Source organism: Larus michahellis, chromosome 15, assembly GCF_964199755.1.
Source record: "Larus michahellis chromosome 15, bLarMic1.1, whole genome shotgun sequence".
NCBI classification, from domain to species: domain Eukaryota; kingdom Metazoa; phylum Chordata; class Aves; order Charadriiformes; family Laridae; genus Larus; species Larus michahellis.
In genome coordinates this window covers 900594-922133 of record NC_133910.1, presented here as the reverse complement: position 1 = coordinate 922133, position 21540 = coordinate 900594, and the positions used below count along the sequence as shown (strand labels likewise).

At 58.9% G+C, this 21540-nt stretch overlaps 1 protein-coding gene across 1 annotated transcript; it reads right to left on the bottom strand.

The window, feature by feature from the left end:
• Positions 1 to 201: 201 nt before the first annotated feature.
• On the bottom strand, positions 202 to 19705 carry LOC141751775 (adenylate cyclase type 10-like). The gene is made up of 28 exons (XM_074609139.1): positions 19677 to 19705; positions 19110 to 19198; positions 18392 to 18580; positions 17154 to 17258; positions 16230 to 16268; positions 15682 to 15825; positions 15151 to 15356; positions 14618 to 14711; positions 14223 to 14311; positions 13462 to 13653; positions 13227 to 13348; positions 12559 to 12635; positions 12299 to 12488; positions 11413 to 11465; positions 9790 to 9943; positions 8891 to 9083; positions 8268 to 8354; positions 7548 to 7831; positions 6799 to 6935; positions 5993 to 6118; positions 4691 to 4945; positions 3707 to 4045; positions 3431 to 3470; positions 2710 to 2932; positions 2218 to 2316; positions 1884 to 2059; positions 1038 to 1260; positions 202 to 924 (listed from the first exon to the last, which is right to left on the bottom strand). The coding sequence occupies exons 1-28, from the start codon at positions 19703 to 19705 to the stop codon at positions 907 to 909; spliced, it is 3972 nt and encodes a 1323-aa protein (XP_074465240.1). The 3' UTR covers positions 202 to 906.
• Between the last annotated feature and the right edge of the window lie 1835 nt (positions 19706 to 21540).

The following is a 21540-nucleotide window of genomic DNA, read 5'->3' as shown; positions in this document are numbered from 1 at the left end:
AGGCAAACTCTGCCTGACATTGGCAAATGTCTTACTCTTTGGTGTCTTTGGTGAAATTACAATAGAAACTGTGGTGGCTCTCTGTCAGTGAACGGACTTATTTCAGAGATAACTCACATAATATGTGTGCTTATTTTTGAACTTCAGTACCAATGTACCTTGACAGAAGAGGCTTGAAACACAAGGAAGTGCCTTCCTTCCCCGATTCTTTCAAAACACGCTGGATTCTTTCAAAACTGCTTGCGATGGGAAGTGGCTAATTGTACTAATATTGACTCCTCCATCCAACAAAGAAGGAACTGCAACATGCCATTACAAATTCTACTTTTGTAGCCCTCCAGAACACTGTCAAGTTGCTTTACAAATGCTAATCAATGTCTCCTGAAGTCTAGTAGATTGAAACGCTCTGGCGATACCACTTGACTTGGTCATTGCAGAGTTGTATGGCGGAGAACAGAACTCCAGAGTTTTCATAAGAACCATTTTATTTGGAAAACAAATATACAGCTCTGGTGACAGAAGAAGTCGGTAAAGTTGTCCTGAATGGTCCCTGTTTAAGAAAACCATCTGCCACGCTAACTGCACCTGCAACAGCACCTGCAACGACAGCACCTGCAACGTGGTCTCCATCTGCGTTTCCATCTTCAATTTTATCTGCATCCGCACCGGCATCCCCAAAGATGCCTTCCTCTGAAATGGTACCTGCATCAGCAACGCTCCCTCTGTCTGCAAGGGCATCTGCAATGCTCTCTGCACTCCGGTTTTGTCTACATCTGCAGTGGCGCACGAAAGGGTATCTGGTGTGGCATCTGTCTCTCCCATGGCATCTCCGTCTGCAGTTGCATCTGAAAGACTACCTGGTTTCTGCAAGGGCGTCTGCAGCGGTATCTGTGTCTGCCACGGCCTCTACAACGGCATCTGCACCTGCAACGGAATGGGCGGTGGTATCTCTGATGGTATCAGTACGGGTGTCCCTGCCTGTATTGGTGCCGGCGTCTGTGAAGGTCTCTGTACGGTGCCTGTGTGCCCAATTGTACCTGTGTCTGCGTCTGTGCTGGCATCTGTCTGTGTCCTAAGTCTGTGCGTGGCGGGAGTTCTGCTGTCCAACAGGAGTCCAACGCCCTGTCCGTGTTGGCCTTCATGCGCGCTGCCAGGCGGGAGAACCTCCGTCCGCTGGAAGTGCCCTCCAGGCTGAAGAGGCGCTCCAGTAAGGAAAGGCAGCAGCTCTGCTGCAGCAGCCAGGCCAGCCTCTTCATCCTGCTGCACGAGAGAAACTGCTGGGTCCAGAGGCTCTCGCTGTACAGCGCTAAATCAGACAGGGCTGGGGGAAAGCAGGGCGGCGGACAAGCCAGTCGCACCTCCTGGGAGGAAAGGGAGCTGATGAAGAGGAAGGGGGCAAACAAAGCAGTGCCGCCAGGGGAAGCTGACCGCTCGAGAGGGCGCGTTGGCGCTACAGCGCCCGGGGGCCCAAGCAAAGCTGGGAACCGGCAAGAAAAGGGTTATCGCCCTCTGAGCTTCCTCGCTCTCACACCTCACCCCCACCCACTGCTCCTTCCCCGTCTCCTGAGCCCTGCCCCTCGTCAGCCTCTACTCCCTGTTTGCAGCTCTCTGTCCCCAGCCACCACCAAGGCCCTGCCGCCGTCGACGCGTGCCGGCAGGCACAGCCCCGGCTGTGAGCTGCTTTTTACCCAGGGGGGAAGGAGCGTGCAGGGGGGAGGGAGTGTGGGGCTCTGTCGTTCCCCATTCCACCCGCACATCGCTCCTTAACCCCTCGGTCCTGTAAGGGCCGTGCGTCAGGTCACGTGTGGCCTCAAGCCCAGGCAGGTCTGGGACCAGGTAGGAAATGGCTCTTCCTCCCCTGGGTTCTCAGTTCTGCTCCTTACCGGCCCTTCTGCAGAAGGCAGGCTGCTCTTCTCACGTAAGCGACACAAGGCAACTTTTCCACCTGAGCCTTGACAAAGGCGCCAAGGAAGGTCTCGGGGAAGTTCCTTCTGAGCAAGCTCAAAGCCTCCCTCATCATTTTCTCTGCCAGCTGAAGGCGTTGCATACACCAGCAAACCTGCAGAGGAAAAGGGAAACACCCTGATCTGCTCGAGTCGGCCAAGAGACTGCCGGAGTCTGCCGGTGGCTTGTGATGCCAGGGATAGCCCCTGCAGCCGGGGAAAGCATCCAGCTCCATCCCCCAGGACATCCCTCCAGACCTCCCCATCTCTTTACCTCCCCTTTGAGGCTGAAGAAGGTGGCCTCTTCAAAGCAGGCTATCGCAGTGGCTTTCATCTTCCTCAGGACCTCCGCTTCGTTCAGCTTCATGAGGGCCTTTGCGCAAGCACAGAGAGAGCAGGCGAGCGTGATGCAGAGCCCATGGCCGGCCTCGTCCTCCCCTGTTGCCTCTGGCATCTGTCTTAAGAGGGCCCGTTTCTCCCCCTGCTGATGCCCGCCCCAACACAGTCACGCCGGCTCAGAGCACAGGCACCAGTGCTCCTTCAGATCCCCTCCCTGCTAATTCCCCTCCTGCTATGGGCACGGTGGCCTGTGTCTCCGTCCACAGAAGAGGCAAGCCGGAGGAAGAAGTCAGGCTCTGACCCCAGCATGTCCCTTCCAAGGCCCCGTCAAGGCATGCCCTATTGCAGCGGTGAAGTTGTCCTGCCCAGAGCCAGCTGACTGAGAGGACTCCGTGCACGGTGGGCACTGGCGAGCGAGGCAACTCACCATGTAGCTGTTGGAGACGTGCAGGTAGGCAGCAGCACACTCCAGAAGGTAGTAAAAGGCTCGGTCGGCATCGCCCATTGCCACGTAGTGGCGAGCCAAAGGCACAAGCACCGATTCCACGATGGCTCGGCATTCACACCAGTGTGTGCCGTTGTGCTGCCTGTCGGTCTCGTCGGGCAGCTCAGTTGTCTGTTCGCCCTCTGGCAGAAGCCGCTCCGCCACACTAGTCAGAGGACCTGTCCCCAGGGGAAGAAGAGAGCAAAGAATGCACAGGCATCACCTACACTGGTCTTTTGCCCCACAGAGAGGCCATCAAAAGCCCTTTGTTCAAAAGGGAGCGCAAGCCCACGGGCAGGCATGACTCCTACAGCTGCTTTGTAGCCAGGGAGAAGAAGACAAGCTGGGCTTTCTGTCACCTCCCCCAGGCAAACCACCCGGCTCCCTTGTGGTGGCTTTTCGCCTGCAGATTTTGTAGCGCTCCTCTCGAGGAACTGGAAAGCAAGGCCTGCTCCAGCGTAGTGTGACCATCACTAGGAGCCCACGGGCTTCCTCCAGCACTGTCTCACCTCCGTGGCCATCTCTTCCCAGCTCCCACCTCACAGAAAGCCTCTTCCTTAAGCTAGAGTCACAACCGGCAGGCAAATGCCAGCGCTTCCTTGGTCTCCTCTGGAGACCCCTGAGGCCCCTGCCTTTACAGAGAATCAAACCCTTGTCTGCTCACCCGGTTTCCGCCTCCGTGAAAGCCTGCTGCTCTGCGGCATCTGCAAAGAAAACAGGGGGTTAGACACCTCCTCGCCTGCCCCAGGGGAAGAGCTGCTCTCGCTCTCCCACTGGGCTTCAAGGACCCTTGCGAGGGTGCCGACACGCTGAGCAAAGTCTGCGGTGGTTGTCCTCAGCTCCTGGGCTCGTCCCCGGCAGACCTCCTCCCAGCCGATCCCCAGCATACACCCCTGGGCTCCTGGAGGGCCCGGGCTGTGGAGCACAGTGCACAGCGTACCCCCAGTGGCGTGGGTCCTATCCTGCTTCAGCTCTTCTCCAGCCAGCACCAAGGCCTCCCAGCTGCATGAGTCGCCTCCGTCGGCAGGGTCCCGACAGCTGCCTCCGTCCTGGCTGCTGGTGACGGCGAAGTGGTGGAAGGCGACAAACTCCCCTTGGCCGCAGCTCCTGCATTTGTGCGCGTGCTGCTCCAGGAAGGCGGCACACTTGCCGTGCAAGGTGACTCGCTGCCTCCCGGGCCACAGCTCGTACGCAGCCTTCTGCAGCAGCGGGACGCAGAAGGCCAAGACGCCAGGCTGCTGCTCCTCGGTCCTCGTGCTGGGAGAGGGCCTCTGCACACCTGCAAGGCAAAGGGCCTCGGCATCAGCCCCAGCTCAGGGCCGTCGCAGCCGGGGCACGAGAGTCATGCCTTGGCGTGCACCCTTGCCAGCCAACCAGCACTGCTGCACACCGAGCCTTGCAGCACGGGGCAAAAGGGCCCAGCTTGCCTTGCTGACGCTAGCCCAGCCCCGCGGACACAGCGCTCAGCTGCGCTCCAGGCAGGAGCTGGGCATGTCACCACCAGCCCAAGCAAGCCCCGTCCAGCACTTTCTCCCTGCTCTTGGCAAGGCAGTCCCCAGCCTCCTGAGCTTCCTCCTGCGCCACAGGGGAGTCAAAGCTGAATAAAAGCCCGTCAAGGGCCCCGGGGCAACCTGGAGAGCATCTTTGATCAGGTGGCTGGGAGAGGATGTCAGGGGCTCCACACGCCCTCCCGTGCCTGCGCTACAAGCAGCACTCGGGATGGCACTTGGTGGGAACCTCCCTCCAGCGCAAAGCTAGCGGGCTTTGAGACTGACCCGTAAGGTCTTTGAACAACCCATCGCAAAGAGCCGTGCCTGCCTGAGCCCCAGCCACCCCTCACAGCAGGGGAAGCGCACCATGCCCTGGGGAGCCCTGCCGGGACACAGCTGGGAGCTCCCTTGTCCACCTGCCCGCTACCACTTACTGCTCTCCACCTGCGAAGAGGTGGCTGGCCCCTCGGTAGGATCTTGCACATCTTCTGGCACCTCTGTGTTTTTCAGCCACCTCAGGATGTTGTCGCTCACCAGCTCGTCCAACAAGGAATTCATATGGGTCCTGAGGCCAGTGGGAAGGATGTGCAACAGGAGCTGGGTGGTAAACACCGGCCCGATGATGGCTGCAAACTTCACAACCATCCGCGTCAGCGGCTGCATCCGATCCAGCTGAGTCAGCGCAATCTCTGTCAAGAAGAAACAACACGTCTCTCTTGCCTCTTCCCCATGCTGAGGCTGGAGAGGCTGGAAAGTTTCAACCCATAAGATGGGGTAGACTTTGGCCTCCTCTCCTTGCGGCTGCACCTACTGGGCAATCGCAACCCAGGGTAGGCATCTTCAAACTGGCTCCGCTCCTGATGGAATCGCAGGCCATGAGGCCTGGGGAAAAGCCAGATGCTCAAACAAATGCTCCCCCACCGAGGGCAGGGAGGGCAGGACCCAGCAGGTATGCGCATCCCATGATGTGCCCTACCAGATCTGGAGTAGGCTTTTGCCCAACAGCACACACAGAGAACTTTCCCCACATCACAGGTGGACACAGAGCTCCCCACAACGCTTGCCTTAACTTGGCCAGACAATACTATTCCTTTCTCTTGGTTTTCTTTTTTTTTTTTTTTTTTTTTTTTTTTTTAACAAAGCCACTTCACAGCAGGAATACTTTAGCATGATGTCTCTTCACAATTCATAACAAATGTCTATGGCCAGAGAGGAGGGACACTCATTGAAAGCTCCCCCATCCAGCTCCCCTGGCTACAGGAGGATTTCCATGCTGATCCGCAGAAAACAAAAAACCAAAACAAAATGAAAAAAAAGAAGAAAAAAGAGAAGAATTTGGTTTGGATTAAGTGCCTTGAGACCAGCATTAGCTGGGGAACTTAAAAAGAGAACAGCAATACAGATGCTGCGTCAAAGTTGGGACAGAGGCAAGTCAAAGCCTTTTCCCAGCAAAGTATTTGTTTTGGTGAGAAAAGGGAGCCATTTCAGTGTTGCACGGATAACCTTTTCTCTCCTACCTGCTGACGGAGAGCAGCCAGCAGGCTCACAGGAGGGGAAAGCGGCTGCCTGCAGCCCCAGGCCTGTTTCTGGTGGGACCGGAGCCGCCTTCCCAGCAGAGCCCCCACGCTGAGAGGGTGACTCTGCAGCACACGGATGCCCGGCCTCCCTCCAGCCCCTGCCCCGGGAAGGAGCCCCAGCACAGCCGACAGCCGGCAGAGCGGCGCTCGGCTCCTTACCTTTCAAGGGGATGGGCAGCGCGGTGTTCTCCAGGGTCACGCCTGGCCTGAGGAGGCAGACCCTCCCGTCATTCTGCGCCTCGGAGCTCCAGGTTGCCGCGAGGGATGAAGCCTCGGCTGCAGATGCTGGGCGGAGCAAGAGAGCACCGATAAGGCAGTTCGCAAAGCGACTCGCAGCTCGCGAGCGCTTCACGATTCACTTGGGATGGGACAAGTCGCCCCTGACATGGTCCAGTGCCTGCCCTGAATGTGGTGGTCATGAAGCAGAGCAAAACAGTTCCCACCAGTTCCCAGCCAGGGAAACTGCTGGTGCTAATGCAAGACGTGGCCTCAGTCCTGGCTCTTCCCAAGGCCGCGGCACTCTGGCTGGCATTGCTCTCTCGGATGGCATTACCACCGTTTTCTTCCGTTACCGGCACTCTTGTGGGGATTTATGGTTTGGCATTCAAGTTTCCTGGGCTCGTCCCTCACCTCAAGCTGGGGTTTGTTCTCAAGTGAGCTAGCCTTTGGCCAAGCTAAACTGCATGCCCATTGGAATGCCTAAGAAACACCACAAGCACATGTGCTTCGGAAGGATTTCCCCTGTGTTTTAGCCCCACAACCCCCGCCCCAAGAATGTAGGTCCCTCCGAGCCACCAGAACTCACTGCCCCTGCTTTGCCTGTCCCAACAGCAAGGCGCACAGGAGCCCACACCTCCGCCAGACCAAGATCTGACTCTGCCCAGAGCCATGGGGGAACAACGGGGCAAGACTCTGCTGTGGAGAACACGCCACAGCAACTCGCTAGTCGCAGCCAAGGTGCTTACTGATCAGGCTCTCCCAGTTGTCCTTTGCTTTTCCAGACTGCCTCCGGGTGCAGAACTGGAGCATGTCGTTGGCACGAAGGCAGCGCAGCAGCTCCTCGCAGTAATATGGGATCCCTGAGCTGGTTCGGATCAGGAACCTGCACAGGAGCAGACCCGTCGGGGACCAGCACAAGGAAAGTAAGGTGAAACACAGTTCAGCTGGGCGGCCAGTCACTCAGGCATACCAGGGTAGCCAGCATCTTCATCACAGCTACGCCTCACTTTGGAAAGGGATCGTCCTCCCACTGCCTTGGGATTTTGTGCCCCCTGAACCCTCCAGCCTTTGCCGAAGTCCACGGGAAAAGAATTGCGGACAATGCCCAAAGCGCAGAGCAGCGAGCCCTGCCTTTCTTCTCCTCAGGAGCCTGGAGAGGATGGACTTCTGCCCCGGGGAATCTCCCCCACAGCCCAGCCACCCAGACCAAGGCCTTTTCTGTTCACACCCAGACACAGCTGGGCTCAGGACTCTTCCTCCCTTCCTCCCTGTGCGGCAGCCAAGGCTGACACCTCCCAGGCTGGGTGTCTCGGGAGTTGCCCGCTCTCAGCGCACACCCACCAGGGTGAGGCATAACAAGCCGCCCACGCCTGGCACTCGCTAGAGTCCGGGATGCTTCTAGCGGCCCTGCGCTCCCTTGCCTGGGGGCCTGATTCCCTACCACGGTCAGCAGAGGTTCAGGCCCTCAGGAAGAGCTCCCCTGCCTCCAACTTACCTCACCAGATCCCTGGGGATGCTGACCACTCCGAGGTCCTTGCAGACTTTCTGCATCACAACTGAAGCTTTCAGCTTGTCCAGATGAAGATAAGTGATTTTCTGGGACGTGGCGTTGTCTGCTGCGGCTTTGCGAAAGCTCTCGGTTATCTCGTAGCCTGGGGCTAAGCTCATGACCATGAAGAGGGAGACCTTCTGGAGCACGGGTGACATGATGAACCAGGAGTCAGGGTCGATGAAATGGGCATTGTCGATGACAAATATGCCAAAATCTCCTGTAAGGGTCTGAAAAAAAGCAGGTTGCTCTGAGGGGAATCCAGTGGATTCTCAGCTGTCTTGCAGGGGACGAGATTTAGCCTCCGTCTCTTGAGAGGATGCTCTGAAGTCTCTCCCCAGCCACTTTCCCGCTCGGAAGCTTACTGACTCTTTGAGACTGGAGGGTCATACCTAACATCACTTGCCCTGCAGAAGGAGGGAGCTCGGGCAAGGGAACCCAGAAGACATTGCTCCTCCTCCAGGGCACACTTTACGGGAGGAAAGTCCTCGGGTGTGTTTGTGGGGCTGCGGGGGGAAGTGGGGGGGCGAGGGCTTTCTCGGGCTCTGACGGGCCATGACCCAGGTGCGCAGTCATCCCGCCTGCTCACACCTCAGTGGTACAGAGCCCGCAGACGGCAGGGTTTTTCCTTCTCTGACCCAGGGGGAAGGAAGGAGAAATGCTCACCTTCTCCAGCACTTTCACCCGAGTCGAGTGCAATTCCAGTCTTCTTTGAGTTTCATCCATCTCGCGAACATTGTCCGAAATGGGGAACTGGCCAGAAAAGCAGAGTCAGGGAGAAACACGGCTCCGGGGCTCGGCACACCTACCCAGCACACAAGACCGCAGAGCCCACCGTCTCTGACAGCCTCAGCACCTCACCTCTGCCCAGCACAGGGGCAGGGAGCCGCAGCGGGGACTCCACCCAGAGCCTAAAGCAAAGGCCCTCTGCTGAGGGTCTCTGCAGAGCTGGGGCTTGGGCTGAGCCGGTTCTCTGGCTGTGGGAATCGTGGGCTGGCTGGGGCAGACCCCTCGCACAGCGGTGACCTCGGCACGAGGTCAGGAACAGCCTCTCTCCAGTGCCACTTCCAGGGTGCCGAACAAGGCACCGGGCACTGCGGATGCGGCGCAGGACACCAGCCCCACAGACAGGGAGCCCCCCGGGCCCAGGCATGGCAAATGCACACTGTGACCCCCGCAATGCCCACCCCGGAGCTAAGGCACTCCCAGCAGCGTGCCCACTCAAGGTCAGACCCAGACAAGCTCAGGAGAAGGCCTTCTCAACATCCACAGGGGCCTCTGGCTCTCACCTTGACACCGAAAATGTCATTGAGGAGGCAGTAGCTGCTCTCTTCGATTGTCCCTTGCAGCTTTGTCTTCAGCACGCGCTGCCTGTCGCCGCGCGATTCACAGTCCTGGAGGCCCAGGGCCCTGGCCATCAGCATGCGGATGGCAGAGAAGGGCTGCCTCGTGTCGATCTCCAGCAGTTCCAGGGCAACCACCCTGCGGTGCAAAAGCAAAAGGCACTGAGATTCCCCACAGCCCCAGCCTTCTAAGACAAGAGGGGCGGAGGTGCCCTTTGGGGGGAGCTCTTCAGCCCCCCATCTCCAAGCGCTTCCCACAGAAGGCCAAGCTTTTCCCTCCTCGTACGAGAAAGGGCACAGAGGGGCAGTTGCTGCCAAGCCAGCGGGAGAGCCGGGTCCAGAGCCTGTGTCTCTGCAGCGCCGGCCTAGGTCTCCCTACGTGCCCCCTGCAGAGGAACTCACGGGGCTGAGAGGCAAGAATGGAGCAAGTGGTGGGTTTGCCTTTGGGCTCCAGACCTTATCGGTCTGCCTGCCAGAGCACAGGCCCCCGTGCTCCTCCTGGGAAACACGCCGAGGGCGAGCAGGGCTTCTGAGACAGGCAGCCCTGCTGTCTCTGGGGTCTGGAGTGGGATGAAAAGCACTGAGCTTGGGCTCTTTCCTTCTATCTGCGCCTGACCCAGGGGTGAAGGAGGAAAGGCCGTGGCTCCAGAAGCCACCTCCAACTCCCCAAAGAGGCAGAGGCGGGAGCGGAGCACGCAGGTGCTCCCAGGCAGTGTCTCCAGGAGGCTCTGTCGGGAGGCTGCAGTCCAAGGGCCAGGTACCCTGGCAGAGGGGCTGGAGCGTTCCACGGCTGTCAGGGGATGGGCAGGGGCAGCGTCCCAAAGCTACAGGTGGAAAACCTGTACCTGTGGCCAGCATCCTGGCCTAGAGAGGCCAGTTCAGCAAGTAAGTGGCTCTTTCCACAGCCCATCGTGCCCTCAACCGCCAGGATGTTCCTTTGGCCTGAATCCCTATAGGCGTTCAAGCAGCTGACAAAGAGGTCAGTCTCCTGCTTCCGACCTGCGAAGACAAACCAGAGAACGAGCTGCTGGGGGCGTGCTGAAAAGCAAAGAGACGTCCCTTTTGCGGGCACCCTCCACCGCAGCTTCCCTCCCCGCTACCACATCGGCCAGCCTGCCGGCACCCAGGCCTCCTTCCCACCTGCTCGTCCATGCTTGGGCACCTCTGCCTTCCTCAGAGCAGTCACGGGGCCACCTGCTTGCCTGCCCCGCAGCGCAGCCCCCTCGCCCTCTCCCCTATCCCACAGGCACGGAGATTCTGCCGGCCCCATGCGACTCCCCGCAGCGATCCAGCACGAGACTGTAAGGGATGACTGCAGCCGGTTCAGGCAGCTGCGTCCCAAACAGACTCAAAGCATCTCCTCGCTGTGCCGTGAGCTGCACAGCACCTCCCAGTAGCTAAGGCAGCGTCGTCAGTCCCGTTCTGGTTTGGTCCGGGCTACAGTTAATTTTATTCAGCAATAGCCTGTACAGGTCTATGTTTTGTATTTGTGACCAAACACCGCTGTTGATAACACAACCAGGTTTTAGTTATGGCTGAAGAGCGCCTGCGCAGCGTCGAGGCCTTTTCCATTGCTCGCGCTGCCCTGCTGGCGAACAGTCTGGGGGTGCACAAGAAGCTGGGAGGCGGCACAGCCGCCACAGCCGCCACAGCTGACCCCAACTGCCCAAAGGCCTATTCCAGACCATACAACACCGTGCTCAGCAAGAAAATCCGGCGGAAAGGAGGAAGGGGGGACGTTCGGAGTGATGGCATTTGTCTTCCCAAGTCACCGTCACACGTGATGAAACCTTGCTTTCCTCGAAATGGCAAGACGCCTGCCCGCCCATGGGAAGCAGTGAATGAATGCCTGATTTTGCTTTGGGCGTGTGTGCAGCTTTTGCTTTCCCTATTAAGCTGTCTGTGTCTCAGCGCACCAGTGCTCTCCCTTTAACCCTTCCGATTCTCTAACCCATCCCACTGTGGGGAGCGAGTGGCTCTGTGGGGCTGAGCTGCCAAGCGGGGTTAACCCACAACAGGGCCCAAAACATTCGGCAAGACCCCGAGTGAATACAGGCATCCCCTGCCTCCTGACACTGCCGTGTCTTCGCCCAGATGCTGCCAAGAAAGCAGCTCTGAGGAGTACAAGGAGGAGAACCCACCGTCAAAACTCTCCATCGATTTGGCAGAAGGAAATCTCTTTCCTGACCCCAAAGACAGGGATCAGTTTAGCCCCCAGGCTGTGAGCAGCTCCACAGTTGAAAGCAACCTTCCTACCAGGTCTGGAAGACAGCAGGGAGCAGCAGGCGCCCCACCTCGTTTTCCACCCAAAGATATCAAGCAAGCAGAGACCAAGACAGGCGGCGCTTTCTTAGGGCTGCTGCAGGCAACACCATCCCTGGTAAAAGCCTCTCTCTTCCCAGCAAGGCACTAAAAGTTACCAAGGGGAAGAACCTGGGCTTCAGAAGAGCAAGGCGTTCTCCACCTACCCAGCAAGGGGACGTACTCCGACCTCTTCTTGGTAAGACCCACGCCAAAGATGCTAGAAGCAGGGGAAAAGACAACACAAGTCAATGAGATGGTGAGAAGCCAGGGGACCTAGAGAAGCAGCCTGGCGTGGTAGGGAAGGAGGTGCTCCTCGGGTACCGGCTTTTCTCTGGAGCAGGCTGTTATCCCCTGCACTCTTTCCCAGCCAAAGTTCAAGCTGACACGCTACGACAGCTTCAAGCGTAAAGAAGCCCAGCGGCCACGGTGGGACAGGAGAACATATCAAGAGTCCATCCCCAGAGGCCAAACCCAGAGAAACAGGAGAAGACACGTGAAAGAAGCCAGGGCGTGCTGTTGGCTGGGAGACAGCTTTACCACTTTGGCCAAGAACACCAAGCGTCTTTGAAAGGGGGACTTGTGTCCCTGAAGGGCTTGGGATGCCAAGCACCTGGCACCTTTGGCTCAAGTCTTCCCGCAGTCTCAAAGAGACGGCAGTGGTAACCATCAAACCGTCCTCTAAAGGGAAGGTGAAATCCTGGCCCAGAAGAGCTGAGATTTCTGCAGGAAGACCTGAGGAAGAGTGTCCCGATGGTCCACGTTTCCCCATGGGGACCAGACTGGCCCAAAGCTTCCTGCTCGGAGCAGCTGGGACAGAAAACTCCTTGGGTCAGCATTCCCAGGGCACGTGGTGGAGCAAGCACAGCAGGGAAAGCACAGCCCAAAGCCCTTTAGACCCAGCCCACAAGGCCAGGTTGTGTCTACCAAGACAGACAAACCTTCCCCATCCCTCTGGTTTCACTCCCGCTCTCTCAGCAGCTGGAGACAGCAGGGGAGAGGGGCAAAAAGCCTGCCATGCCAGGGCTTCCGACCGTCTCAGAGGACACTCACCTCTCCTCGGTGACCCCCACGTATTGATAGACAGGGCCAGGCTGCCTGAGGCCTTTCATCTCTCTCTCCGGCAGCTCCTTGAAGTAGGAAGCGGGCAGCCGGGAGGCGGCGTAGGTCACTGCATCACAGGACACCAGCCCAGGGTAGTGCACCATCATCCGGGCAGCCAAGTTCACCTTCTGGCCAAAGACTGCCAGAGAGAGAGCACGCGTCGGTGTGGCCCGTGCCGCCAGCCCCGCGGCACCCTTCCAGGCCAATACCTGTGTATTCGTGTCTCAGCGGGTGGCCAGTGACTCCGCAGAACATTGTCCCTCTGGTAACTGCCACAGACATTGTCCTGGCACACAGAGAAACAGCAGGGCTTGAGCAGCGCCCCAGGCGCAGTCCTGCCCGCCTGGCTTCATCCCTTCCCACACCTCCCCTCGGTGCCAGCCTGGGCCACCGGCTGTGCTGCCCTGCCAGCGTGGGTCTCGGGGACGTGGAGAGCTCAGGGGTGCAACATCTGCAGGTTGCAAGGGACAAGGGGCAGGGGCAGAGCACGTGCAGGGCCACAGCCCTCTTGTGAGCAAAGAGAGAGGGAAGAAGGCGCCCGCCATGTCACCGCCTGGCGATGACAGCCACTTGGGATCAGGTGGCTGGGCCCCATCCCCGTTCATGGGGCAGTGGCCCAGAAGGGCCTGCCTCTGGCCGCAGCGGCCTCTGGCCCTCACGAGGGCTCTTTCCAGCGCGGTGGCCAGCAGAGTGTGCTTGGAGGGACTCCGTCTGGCTGCCGTGGGCTGAGCCCAGGGGTTGCCTGCACCTCTCAGGGCACTGCCTCCTTCCTGCCAGGGACAAGGGAGAGCAAGCTAGAAGGCACATCTCTTTCTGTGAAGCCCCCTTGCGCCGTCCCAGGCAGCATGCACCCCGCCGACCCCCGCCACACACTCACTCTCTTTCCTCGAGCATGGTGGAGCACGAGTTGAAGATCTCCAGAGCACTCTGCAGGGCGTGAAGGCTCTCGCAGGGCAGCTTGTTTCCAGGGAGTCCCAGCACGCAGAGGAACGTGCAGCCCTGCCCAGGACAGATGTGGAACATGTTGCTACAGCGCCTAAGAGGGAGTCTCTCCCTCGCGCTCACTGCCCACCCTCTGGCGCTGGGGGAGGCCACCGTTCCCCCCCACTCACTTTATCACACAGGAGGACTTTGTTGATGTGGCCCTTGTGAGGAGAGAGGATTTCTAGCATCACCCTGCTGGCCTCCTTGAGGACGGTGCTGAGATGCACCGAGCTGGTACCTGCAGCAAGCTGCAGCTGGACAAAGATGCAGGTGACTGGCCGTAGCTCAGAGAGGAGATCCATGGGCAGTCCTGCATCGAGCTGGAAGACAAGAGCACGACGGCTTCACCAGCCTGCTCTCCCGGGCTCTTACTGCCCACACCAGTACCGAGGGAGCGCAGGCGTGCTGGCGATAGCGGGTAATAGCAGAGGAAGGGATAAATCCTCCTCTCGGTGCAAAAGGGCGGGCAGGCCGCCCAGCCTGCGGCAGGCAGACGCCGAGTCATAACACAAATGACAAAGGAGAGAAGGCTGCTCCGCTAACACGCCATCTGGGGACCGGTACGGACATGAGGGGAGACCCTCAGGGATGCTCCAGGGACTTCAGGGGAATCTCCCCTTTATCCCACCGTCGTGTCCGCGGCACACCCAGAACCATAGCCACGGAAAAGACAGAGGGACAGGAGTCCTCCTCCTGCCACCCATGTCTCTCTGAGGACAACGCAGACAATGGTGCAGCACCGGTGCCCCTGGGCTCAGTTTCCCTGCGTTGTCATCGCAGGGCGCATTTTCTTTGATTGGTCTGTTCCCGTAAGAGCTCCATCTCTGCAAGGCACCACTTCTTCTGCCCTCCGAAAATGCAGCCCCCAGCAGCGGTGGCCTTGCCGTACCTTCCCGAGAGCAGCGACTGGTATGTACTTCCTAAGCACATCCTTGGCGTTCAGGTCACTGGGCAAGAGAAGAGTAGGCCTCATGGCACCTGAGGAGAGAAAAGGCAGGTGGTCGCTGGGTGGATGGGACTACGAGCCGTTGCAAAGCAGGGCCTGGCCCTGGAACCGGGGGAGAAAGAGTCTTCTGCGCTTGCTCATGTTGCCACCTCCAGATGCTGAGGGCAGAGCTCTCCCCTGGAAGGAGGAGGCGGCAGCAGCCACCGCCCTGGGAGGCCCAACAGCCTGAGTGCTAACGGACAGAGGGAAGAGGGAGGAGGTGGTTCCTCTCTGGCCCCTGAAGCAGCAAAGCCCCACCTTTCGGGACAATCACAGAGCAAGGGGAAGTGGGCACTCACCTTCCCTTTTTGAGCGGTGTCTCACTGGGTCTTGTACGAGCTTGCGTAAGGCGTCTTGGCATTCGGACCAAGGCATCGGATCCATGCCCGTCACCTGAAGACACACAGAATGAAAGCACTGCCACTGGCCTCCCCAGGACTCCCAGGGGACAGAGCCTGCCCTCCACCGTCACTGCCCAGAGAAGGGGAGAAGTAGCCCACCTGGCTGGATGGGACAGCAGTGCTTCCTCAGAAGCACCGGAGCTGGACAGCCATTCTCCAAGCATGCCCATCTCCAAGCAACCACAGCTCCATGGCCCACAGAGGACATTGCTGCTGGGGCTCAAACCCTCCCAGCGCCTCCTGACCCCTCAAAGCAAGAAAGCCCAGCCCACGGTTACCCTTGAGATGGAAGGACAAGACCTTCCCCTGCCTGCCCGCTTTCCCACCTACAACTCTCTCCACATTCATCTCCTCAGCCTTCCAACACCTCCCTCCTTCATGGCCAGGCCCAGGCCCTCAGAATGGCTCTCGAGGCCAACCCATCCACCTGCCTGCACAGCTCTTGTGCCTGCGAGATGCTTGATCCTCAGCCGGTGCTGCTCACAGAGCTCCCAGCAGGTGGCCGAGAGGACAACTTCACCTGCACCCGCAACCTCTTTGGCGTCACGAACTTCAGCCAGGCACGGGCCAAAAATGCAGAAGTGTTGCCAGCTCTCATCTCCGAAAACCGGGAGGCTCATGGTCCCTGCAGAGATCCCTGGGGAGAAGGAGAAGCAGAACTGACACAGGGAACATTTGGAACTCCACAGCCCCCAGCATCTCGGCTGCTCAGAAGCTCCTCTGAAGCCCAGCGGGGAGAGGGGCGTTACAGAGGGGTAGAGCATCCTCCCTCCTCCTCGGGGAGACGCTGACACTAGTCCCTAAAGCAGGCGTCTAGAAATAGACGAACCGAGTTGATATTGAGAATGTGTTGAGTGCGCCAGGCGTCATCCCCAGCTGCCTGCCCCAGAAGCCCAGCAGACCAGAAGCACCCTGTGGCATGGCAGAGTGCCACACAGCTGCGTCTGGCACAGCGCCCGTACCTATCTTCAGTTGGATCTTCTGCCCCACATCTGTGTCACGTCTTCCGTACTTCTTCTGGATCTGCTGGCTACAGTGCAGCACCAGGCTGATGGTCCTGGCCACCTCCTGGGGTGGTGTTCTCCACAGCACCAGCACAGCATCTCCTGGGGAAAGGGAGGGAAGGTAAAGGCTCTGCCGAGACCTGACTCTCCCCGACCTACGGTCTGGTTCTGCAGAGACAGCAGAAACCAGCTGCCGTGCGGAGGAAGATGGGCTTGTGGGAGGCCATCGTCCTGGAGGACTGTGTCCTGGGCACCGGGACACCTCTCCTATCCCGGGCCAGCCACAGCAGCAGACGGCTGGCAGCGGTGACACCCCCTGTCCCGAGCGCTCCTCTGCAGCTGCAGCACTGGAGAGAGGGCACTGCTGGAGGGGTGCGTGCGTGGCCAAAGAGCTGGCTCAAGGCGCTGCACAGAGCCTCTTGAGAAGGAGCGCAGAGCAAACGGCCGCCACGGGAGTTAAATGCTACAGCTCAGTGCCCGAGGTCATCGCCCCCCCAAGAACCTACCAGCAAACTTCAAGATGTCTCCTCCAAAAATCAGGAACTCTGTGGACAGAGGGAAGAAAAGGCAGAGTCATGTGGACACCTTCTTCCAGAAGCCACCGAGCAAGGCCCTCTGCCTGGGGGGAGCACCGGGGCAAGGGTGCACTGTGGGGCACAGCTCAGGAAAGCACCGCTCCGGCCTCTCTCCCAGGCTCACGGTGGTCACAGCCCTTGTACCCGCACAGCAGGCAGGGAGGCAGGGCCTCCAGATGCCACCAGACCTCAGAAAGGTGAAGGCTGGAAGGTACCTCTGGGGTCCATCTGGTCCAGCCCCGCTGCTCAAGCCCGGCTGCACAGAGCCAGCTGACCAGGACGGTGGCTGATGGTTTCCGAATAGCTCTAAGGAGGGAGACTTCACAAGCTCCCTGGGCAACCTCTGCCAGTGCTCAGTCACCCTCACAGTCGAAAAGTGTTTCCTGATGCACAGAGGGAACCTCCTGTTCCACTCTGGGCACCACTGGGGAGAACCTGGCTCTGTCCTCTTTGCACCCTCTCTTCAGGTTGTAGGCACGTTTCTAAGGTCCCCCCCGCAAGCCTTCTCTTCTCCAGGCAAACCAGGCCCAGCTCTCTCAGACTTTCCTCATAGCACAGACGCTCCAGACCCTGGAGCACTTGCTGGATGCCCTCAGCCTGCTCTGGGCCCTGACGCAGCACTGAGACGGCTGTTCACGCCAGAGGCACCGAGGTGGCTGCTGAGAAAGTGGGTGCCTCCTCGGCCGCAGCGGGGAGCAGAAAGGACCCGCGCTGGTGCTGACCCGCCAGCAGACCCTGGCTGCGCTCGCTGTTCCTCACAGAAAGCCCCAGCCCTTCCAAGGAGGCAGGACCAGGCTGCCTCCACCCTCCACCATCACGGCCCGATGCCACACAGTCCTGCAGCACGGCTCCTACCCTCCAAAATGTCGCACAGGTACTCATTGAGCGTTTGCGCCAGCTCATCAGTGCCTCTGTCCACGCCGCTCCTCTGCACGAATTTCTCGGTCAACGCAGTGAAACCTGGAACAGGGACATCCAGAAATCAGGAAATGCCCATGTGGGCCAAAAGACCTGGCAGCAGTTTCCACGATGCCCGGCCCGAGAGCCTGTAGGGGACACCTTCCCGTGCCAGCTCCGCACTGGTGGCAGCCGTGATGGACCGCCCAAGGTCACCCATCCCGCTCTCTGTGGGCATCCCAGCAGAAGACCTCAGCAGTGACAAGATGACCACTCTGTCTGAGGGGCTCCAAAGGGCCTGCTGTGTCCCCACATGGCTCATGTCCGTGGCTGCTCCTCCCTGCTCCCCCCACCTGAGATATCCGCAAAGAGCAGCACTCCGTGGACACTCTGAGCGGTGTCGTTGCTCCTGAGGGAGCTATCAGCAAGGAGCGAGGGGAGGAAAGCGACTGCTTTCTGCAGGTCCCCGTAGTGACGATTCCTCTCCCAGGCAGAAGCCATCGTCAGCGCCCTGTGGCACACGGGGTACCTCAGGAGAAGACGGCCGTGCCCAGCCGGGAGGAGGACGAGGACCTCACTGCACAGTGCAAGCTGCACACTGAGCCCGGGGCCTCTGTGCGGGGCGACTAGCCCTCCGCCTTCCCGGGGTGGTCACAGTCACCAGGCGGTGGCCTCCTCTGCAGGTCATCGCTTGCCCGGCAACTCACCTCACGCATCACAATTGGCTCGCAGTGACATCTTCCGTCTGTCACCGCCATTATCCGGTGTCCTGCTGTGAGCGACACAGCACTAACTTCTCTTGTAATGCTGGGGAAAACTGCACTTCTAGAACTCTCTTGTCTGAATTTGGGAAAATATGTACTTCATAGCCAGCTAGCCTATGTGGGATTAGCGGTCTCGGTGCTTTTAAGCCTTCCCAGGTGTAGAGATGAGGACTTGAGGCACTTGAAAACTCCCCTCTCCCGAGGGTGCCGCAGATGAGGTGGGACAGCTCCAAACGCCTGTTTTTCATGGAAGACGCTGCCGAGAGCATCGCCCGTTATTCTTTAGTCACTCTCCCACCAAAACCCAGCCATCTCCTTCCCTCGAACATGAAGGCGGGCAAGAAAAGGAGGGAGAGAATCCCAAAAAGGTGGAATTTTCAACCCATCATATCCCTGGGTGGGGTGAAAGTGGAAGAGAAGCGTTAGAAAAACCTTTCTCCTGCGTCTCCGGGTTGGTTTCGATGTCGCCCCAGGGTTTCCAGACCAGCGACGCTCCCTCTTCCTCCTCTTCCAAACGGGCTGGGTCCTGGAGGTCGGGAAGCTCCGCTTGGAATTGGTTGCCGATGTTGACGTGCCTGAAAGTGTGAGGAAGAGGAAGTGAGGAAGGCGAGTGGGGAACAGCTGCGGCAGGACAGGGGGAACAGCTGCGGCAGGACAGACGCATGCGTACGTGAGGTGCTGTAATAAATACGGCCCGTATTTCCCAGGAAAGCACTAATTGCTCTCCTCTAACAACTTCTCCAGCAGCATCACGTTACCGCCACTTGAAAGGCTCCATCTCACTTCATTAAACATCCCAAGACTTGAGCTCCTGAAATGATTTCTCAGCCTTTGGCACCGGATTAATTAGTTAATGGTTTTCAGAGCGCCCTGGACACGAGCGCTTTTGAAGTGCTGTTATTGGCGAATCTAGAGCTGTCGACGCTAATAAAAAATGCACTCATTCCTCGCGTTACTCTACACTTCTCACTTTAGTATTAATAAAAACACCTGTTTTTATAACGCTTCTCTTGGAGGCCTTTGGTCCTCAAACGACTACATAGCCGCACAAAAACAAGCACAAAACTCCTCATCAGCTTTTCTGCACTGGCAGCAAATTTGCCTTTTCTGCGGCTTTGACGGGGAAGATCTGTAGCGACCCTGAACTCACCAACGTGTCTCGCCCCAGGCATGCGACTACCTGAGCAGTGAGCGGAATCAGCCAGGCAGGGTTTTCTTGCCGTGCCGCAGAAGGTGACGCTGGGAAAAGGAGAGAGGAGAAATGAGCCTGTTTGTCACACCCAGCCAAGGGGGATGAGATGGGGGACCCCCACCTCACCTCTGCTCCTCAGGAGCGGGGCTGGGACAGATCCTCCGCGCAGAGAGAAGGGGCCTGGCGCGGATTTCATCTCCAGCCCTCTTCCTCAGCCCAAAGCCACACAACTCCCTCTCTTTCTCAGCCCCAAAACCAGCCACGCCAGCCCCTTTGCCAGCCCCAGCAGCAGGAGTCCCACTCTCCGGGTCAGGCCACAAACCGGCTCCCCCTCTCTGCTTCCCCTCTCTGCTTCGCCCCCCTCTGCAGCCCCCCTGGGCGACGCTGAGGGACAGCAGACACCCCACAGCCCGGCACACCCAGGGCCCCACCGACACTTTGCGGGGAGCGCTGGCAAACTGCGGAGGGCCCGGCCCCGCGTCCCTCCGGGGCGGCACCAGCACGGCCCGAGCATCGCTTTCTTACCACCCTGACGGGCTCCATTTCTCCGCCATCGCCGGCACCGCACCCCAAACCCCCCAGGACCAAGGCACCCTGCGGGGAGCCGGGCCCAGACACCCCCCTCCCACCCGTCAATGCCCCCCCTCAGCCCTCCCAGCCCCACTCAGGGCCCTACCGGCCCCTCCACCACCCCTCGGGGCCGCCCACTCACCTTCACATGCTCCAGCTGCCTCACCACGTGCTCGCAGCGGCCCCGCGGGCCCGGCCCAACCACCCACCCCCGCCGGGCCCTGCTTTCCGCCCCGACCGCCCCGCTCCCCTTTCCAGCCGGCTGCCATTTTCCCCCGGGCCGGCCCGCCCACGACGGGCGCCCATTGGCCACCGCTGCCCCATCGCCCGCCCCCTCCTTCTTGGGTTGCACCGCTCCATTGGCCCGCTGCCACTGTCAATCTCCACATTCGACCAATGGGAGCACAGCACAGCAGTCCAACCTTTTCCTTCCCTTCCCTCCCCTTTGCTTTCTCATTTTACTTCCCTTTTTCCTTCCCCTTTTGTTTCCCCTTCCCCTTTTCCTTCCCTTCTCCTTCCTTTCCAATGAGTCAAATCATGATGAGCCTGAAATGCCATGGATTTTTCATCTCCAAAACCACTTGCAAGGACACGCAGCACAAGGGTTACAAGTGGGAACAGGATTTTACTCTCTTTTGCTCAAATCGGTTGCAGAGCAGATGCTTACAAGCACCATCGCAAAACAAGAGCTCTCACTCCAGAACAGCTGACGAGAGGCGCAGTCAGATGGGAGAAAACAGCCTTTTATTGTGGACAGACATGAGGTGCGGGAGCCCAGGAATGGCAGGGGTTCGGCTCCTGAAAGGAAATGGGCATCTACAACGAGAGTCGGAAAGCACTGATGAACCCACAAAGGCAGGACTTGGTTGCCCTTTCTTTGGGAAACAGAGTTGACAAGGAGTAGTTTGTAGCCCAGAAGAGAGAGCTCTTGCGGGCATTGCCGAGGGGATGGCTCTGGCACCGTATCCCCCATGGAAATGCCCTTAGAGGCCCCTGCGTGTGCAGAGGTGCTCAGTGCCCCTGTGCCACGCAGCAGGGCTCCATGGGGAGCCCCTGGGGAGCTGCCGTGGAGTTCTTCCCAAACCCTGCGCAGCACCGTCCCTTGCCCTCCCTTGCCAGCCCCTTGGACTGCCTTAGAGCAGTTTCCCCGGCTGGGAAAGATGGGTAGCAGAGCCTGGGACACACCTGGGCTTCTCCCTCCTCTTTTTCCGTCCCCATCTTTTGCACTCTTCCTTCTTTCCTCTTCTTGCCAGCGTTCCCTCTCCTCATCCCAGGCCTCTTCTCTCTTCCTTTTGGGTTTTCAGTTTCCTGGAGGGAGCCTGCAAAGCTTTCCATCCCCCAGTGGGTTTAGATAGGTAAAGGCAGGATCAACTGGATTCATCACGTCTTGATGGAAGCAAAGCTGACTCCTTTAACCATCTTTCCTGGGAAAGGCTCTTTAGTTCTTGTGCGCATCCTGGGGCATCTTCCGTGGTCTCTGGGGCAGTTGGAGGCAAAGCGGCGGGTGCCTAAAGCAGAAATGTTGGCGTTAGCAGGTGGCAAGGGACGCCCTACCTAAATCCAACAGAGCAAAAATATCAGGAAGAGGCAGAGCAGCTCCTTGAACTCATCGGGAACCTCCTCCTAGATGAGACGCCTTGTCCCAGGGTTTGTGGACCTGCCCTACCTTTGCCATTTCCCGTCCTCTCACCGCATCTACCCCTGCTGCTTTCTGGAGGACGAGCAGAGAGGGTGGTGCGTCCAGGAAGGCTTTGGCCTGGTGCTCTACATCACCTTCCCCAGCAGGGCCACGTTGCTCTTCCAAAGGCAAATCTGGAAA

Coding starts and splice junctions, on each gene's coding strand:
- LOC141751775 (XM_074609139.1), bottom strand. CDS start 19,705: ATGGCGGAGAAATGGAGCCCGTCAGGGTG. Junction 2,317..2,709: donor ACGTCTCCAACAGCTACATG/GTGAGTTGCCTC, acceptor GCTTGCGCAAAG/GCCCTCATGAAGCTGAACGA. Junction 1,261..1,883: donor TGCCTTCTGCAGAAGGGCCG/GTAAGGAGCAGA, acceptor TCTCTCGTGCAG/CAGGATGAAGAGGCTGGCCT.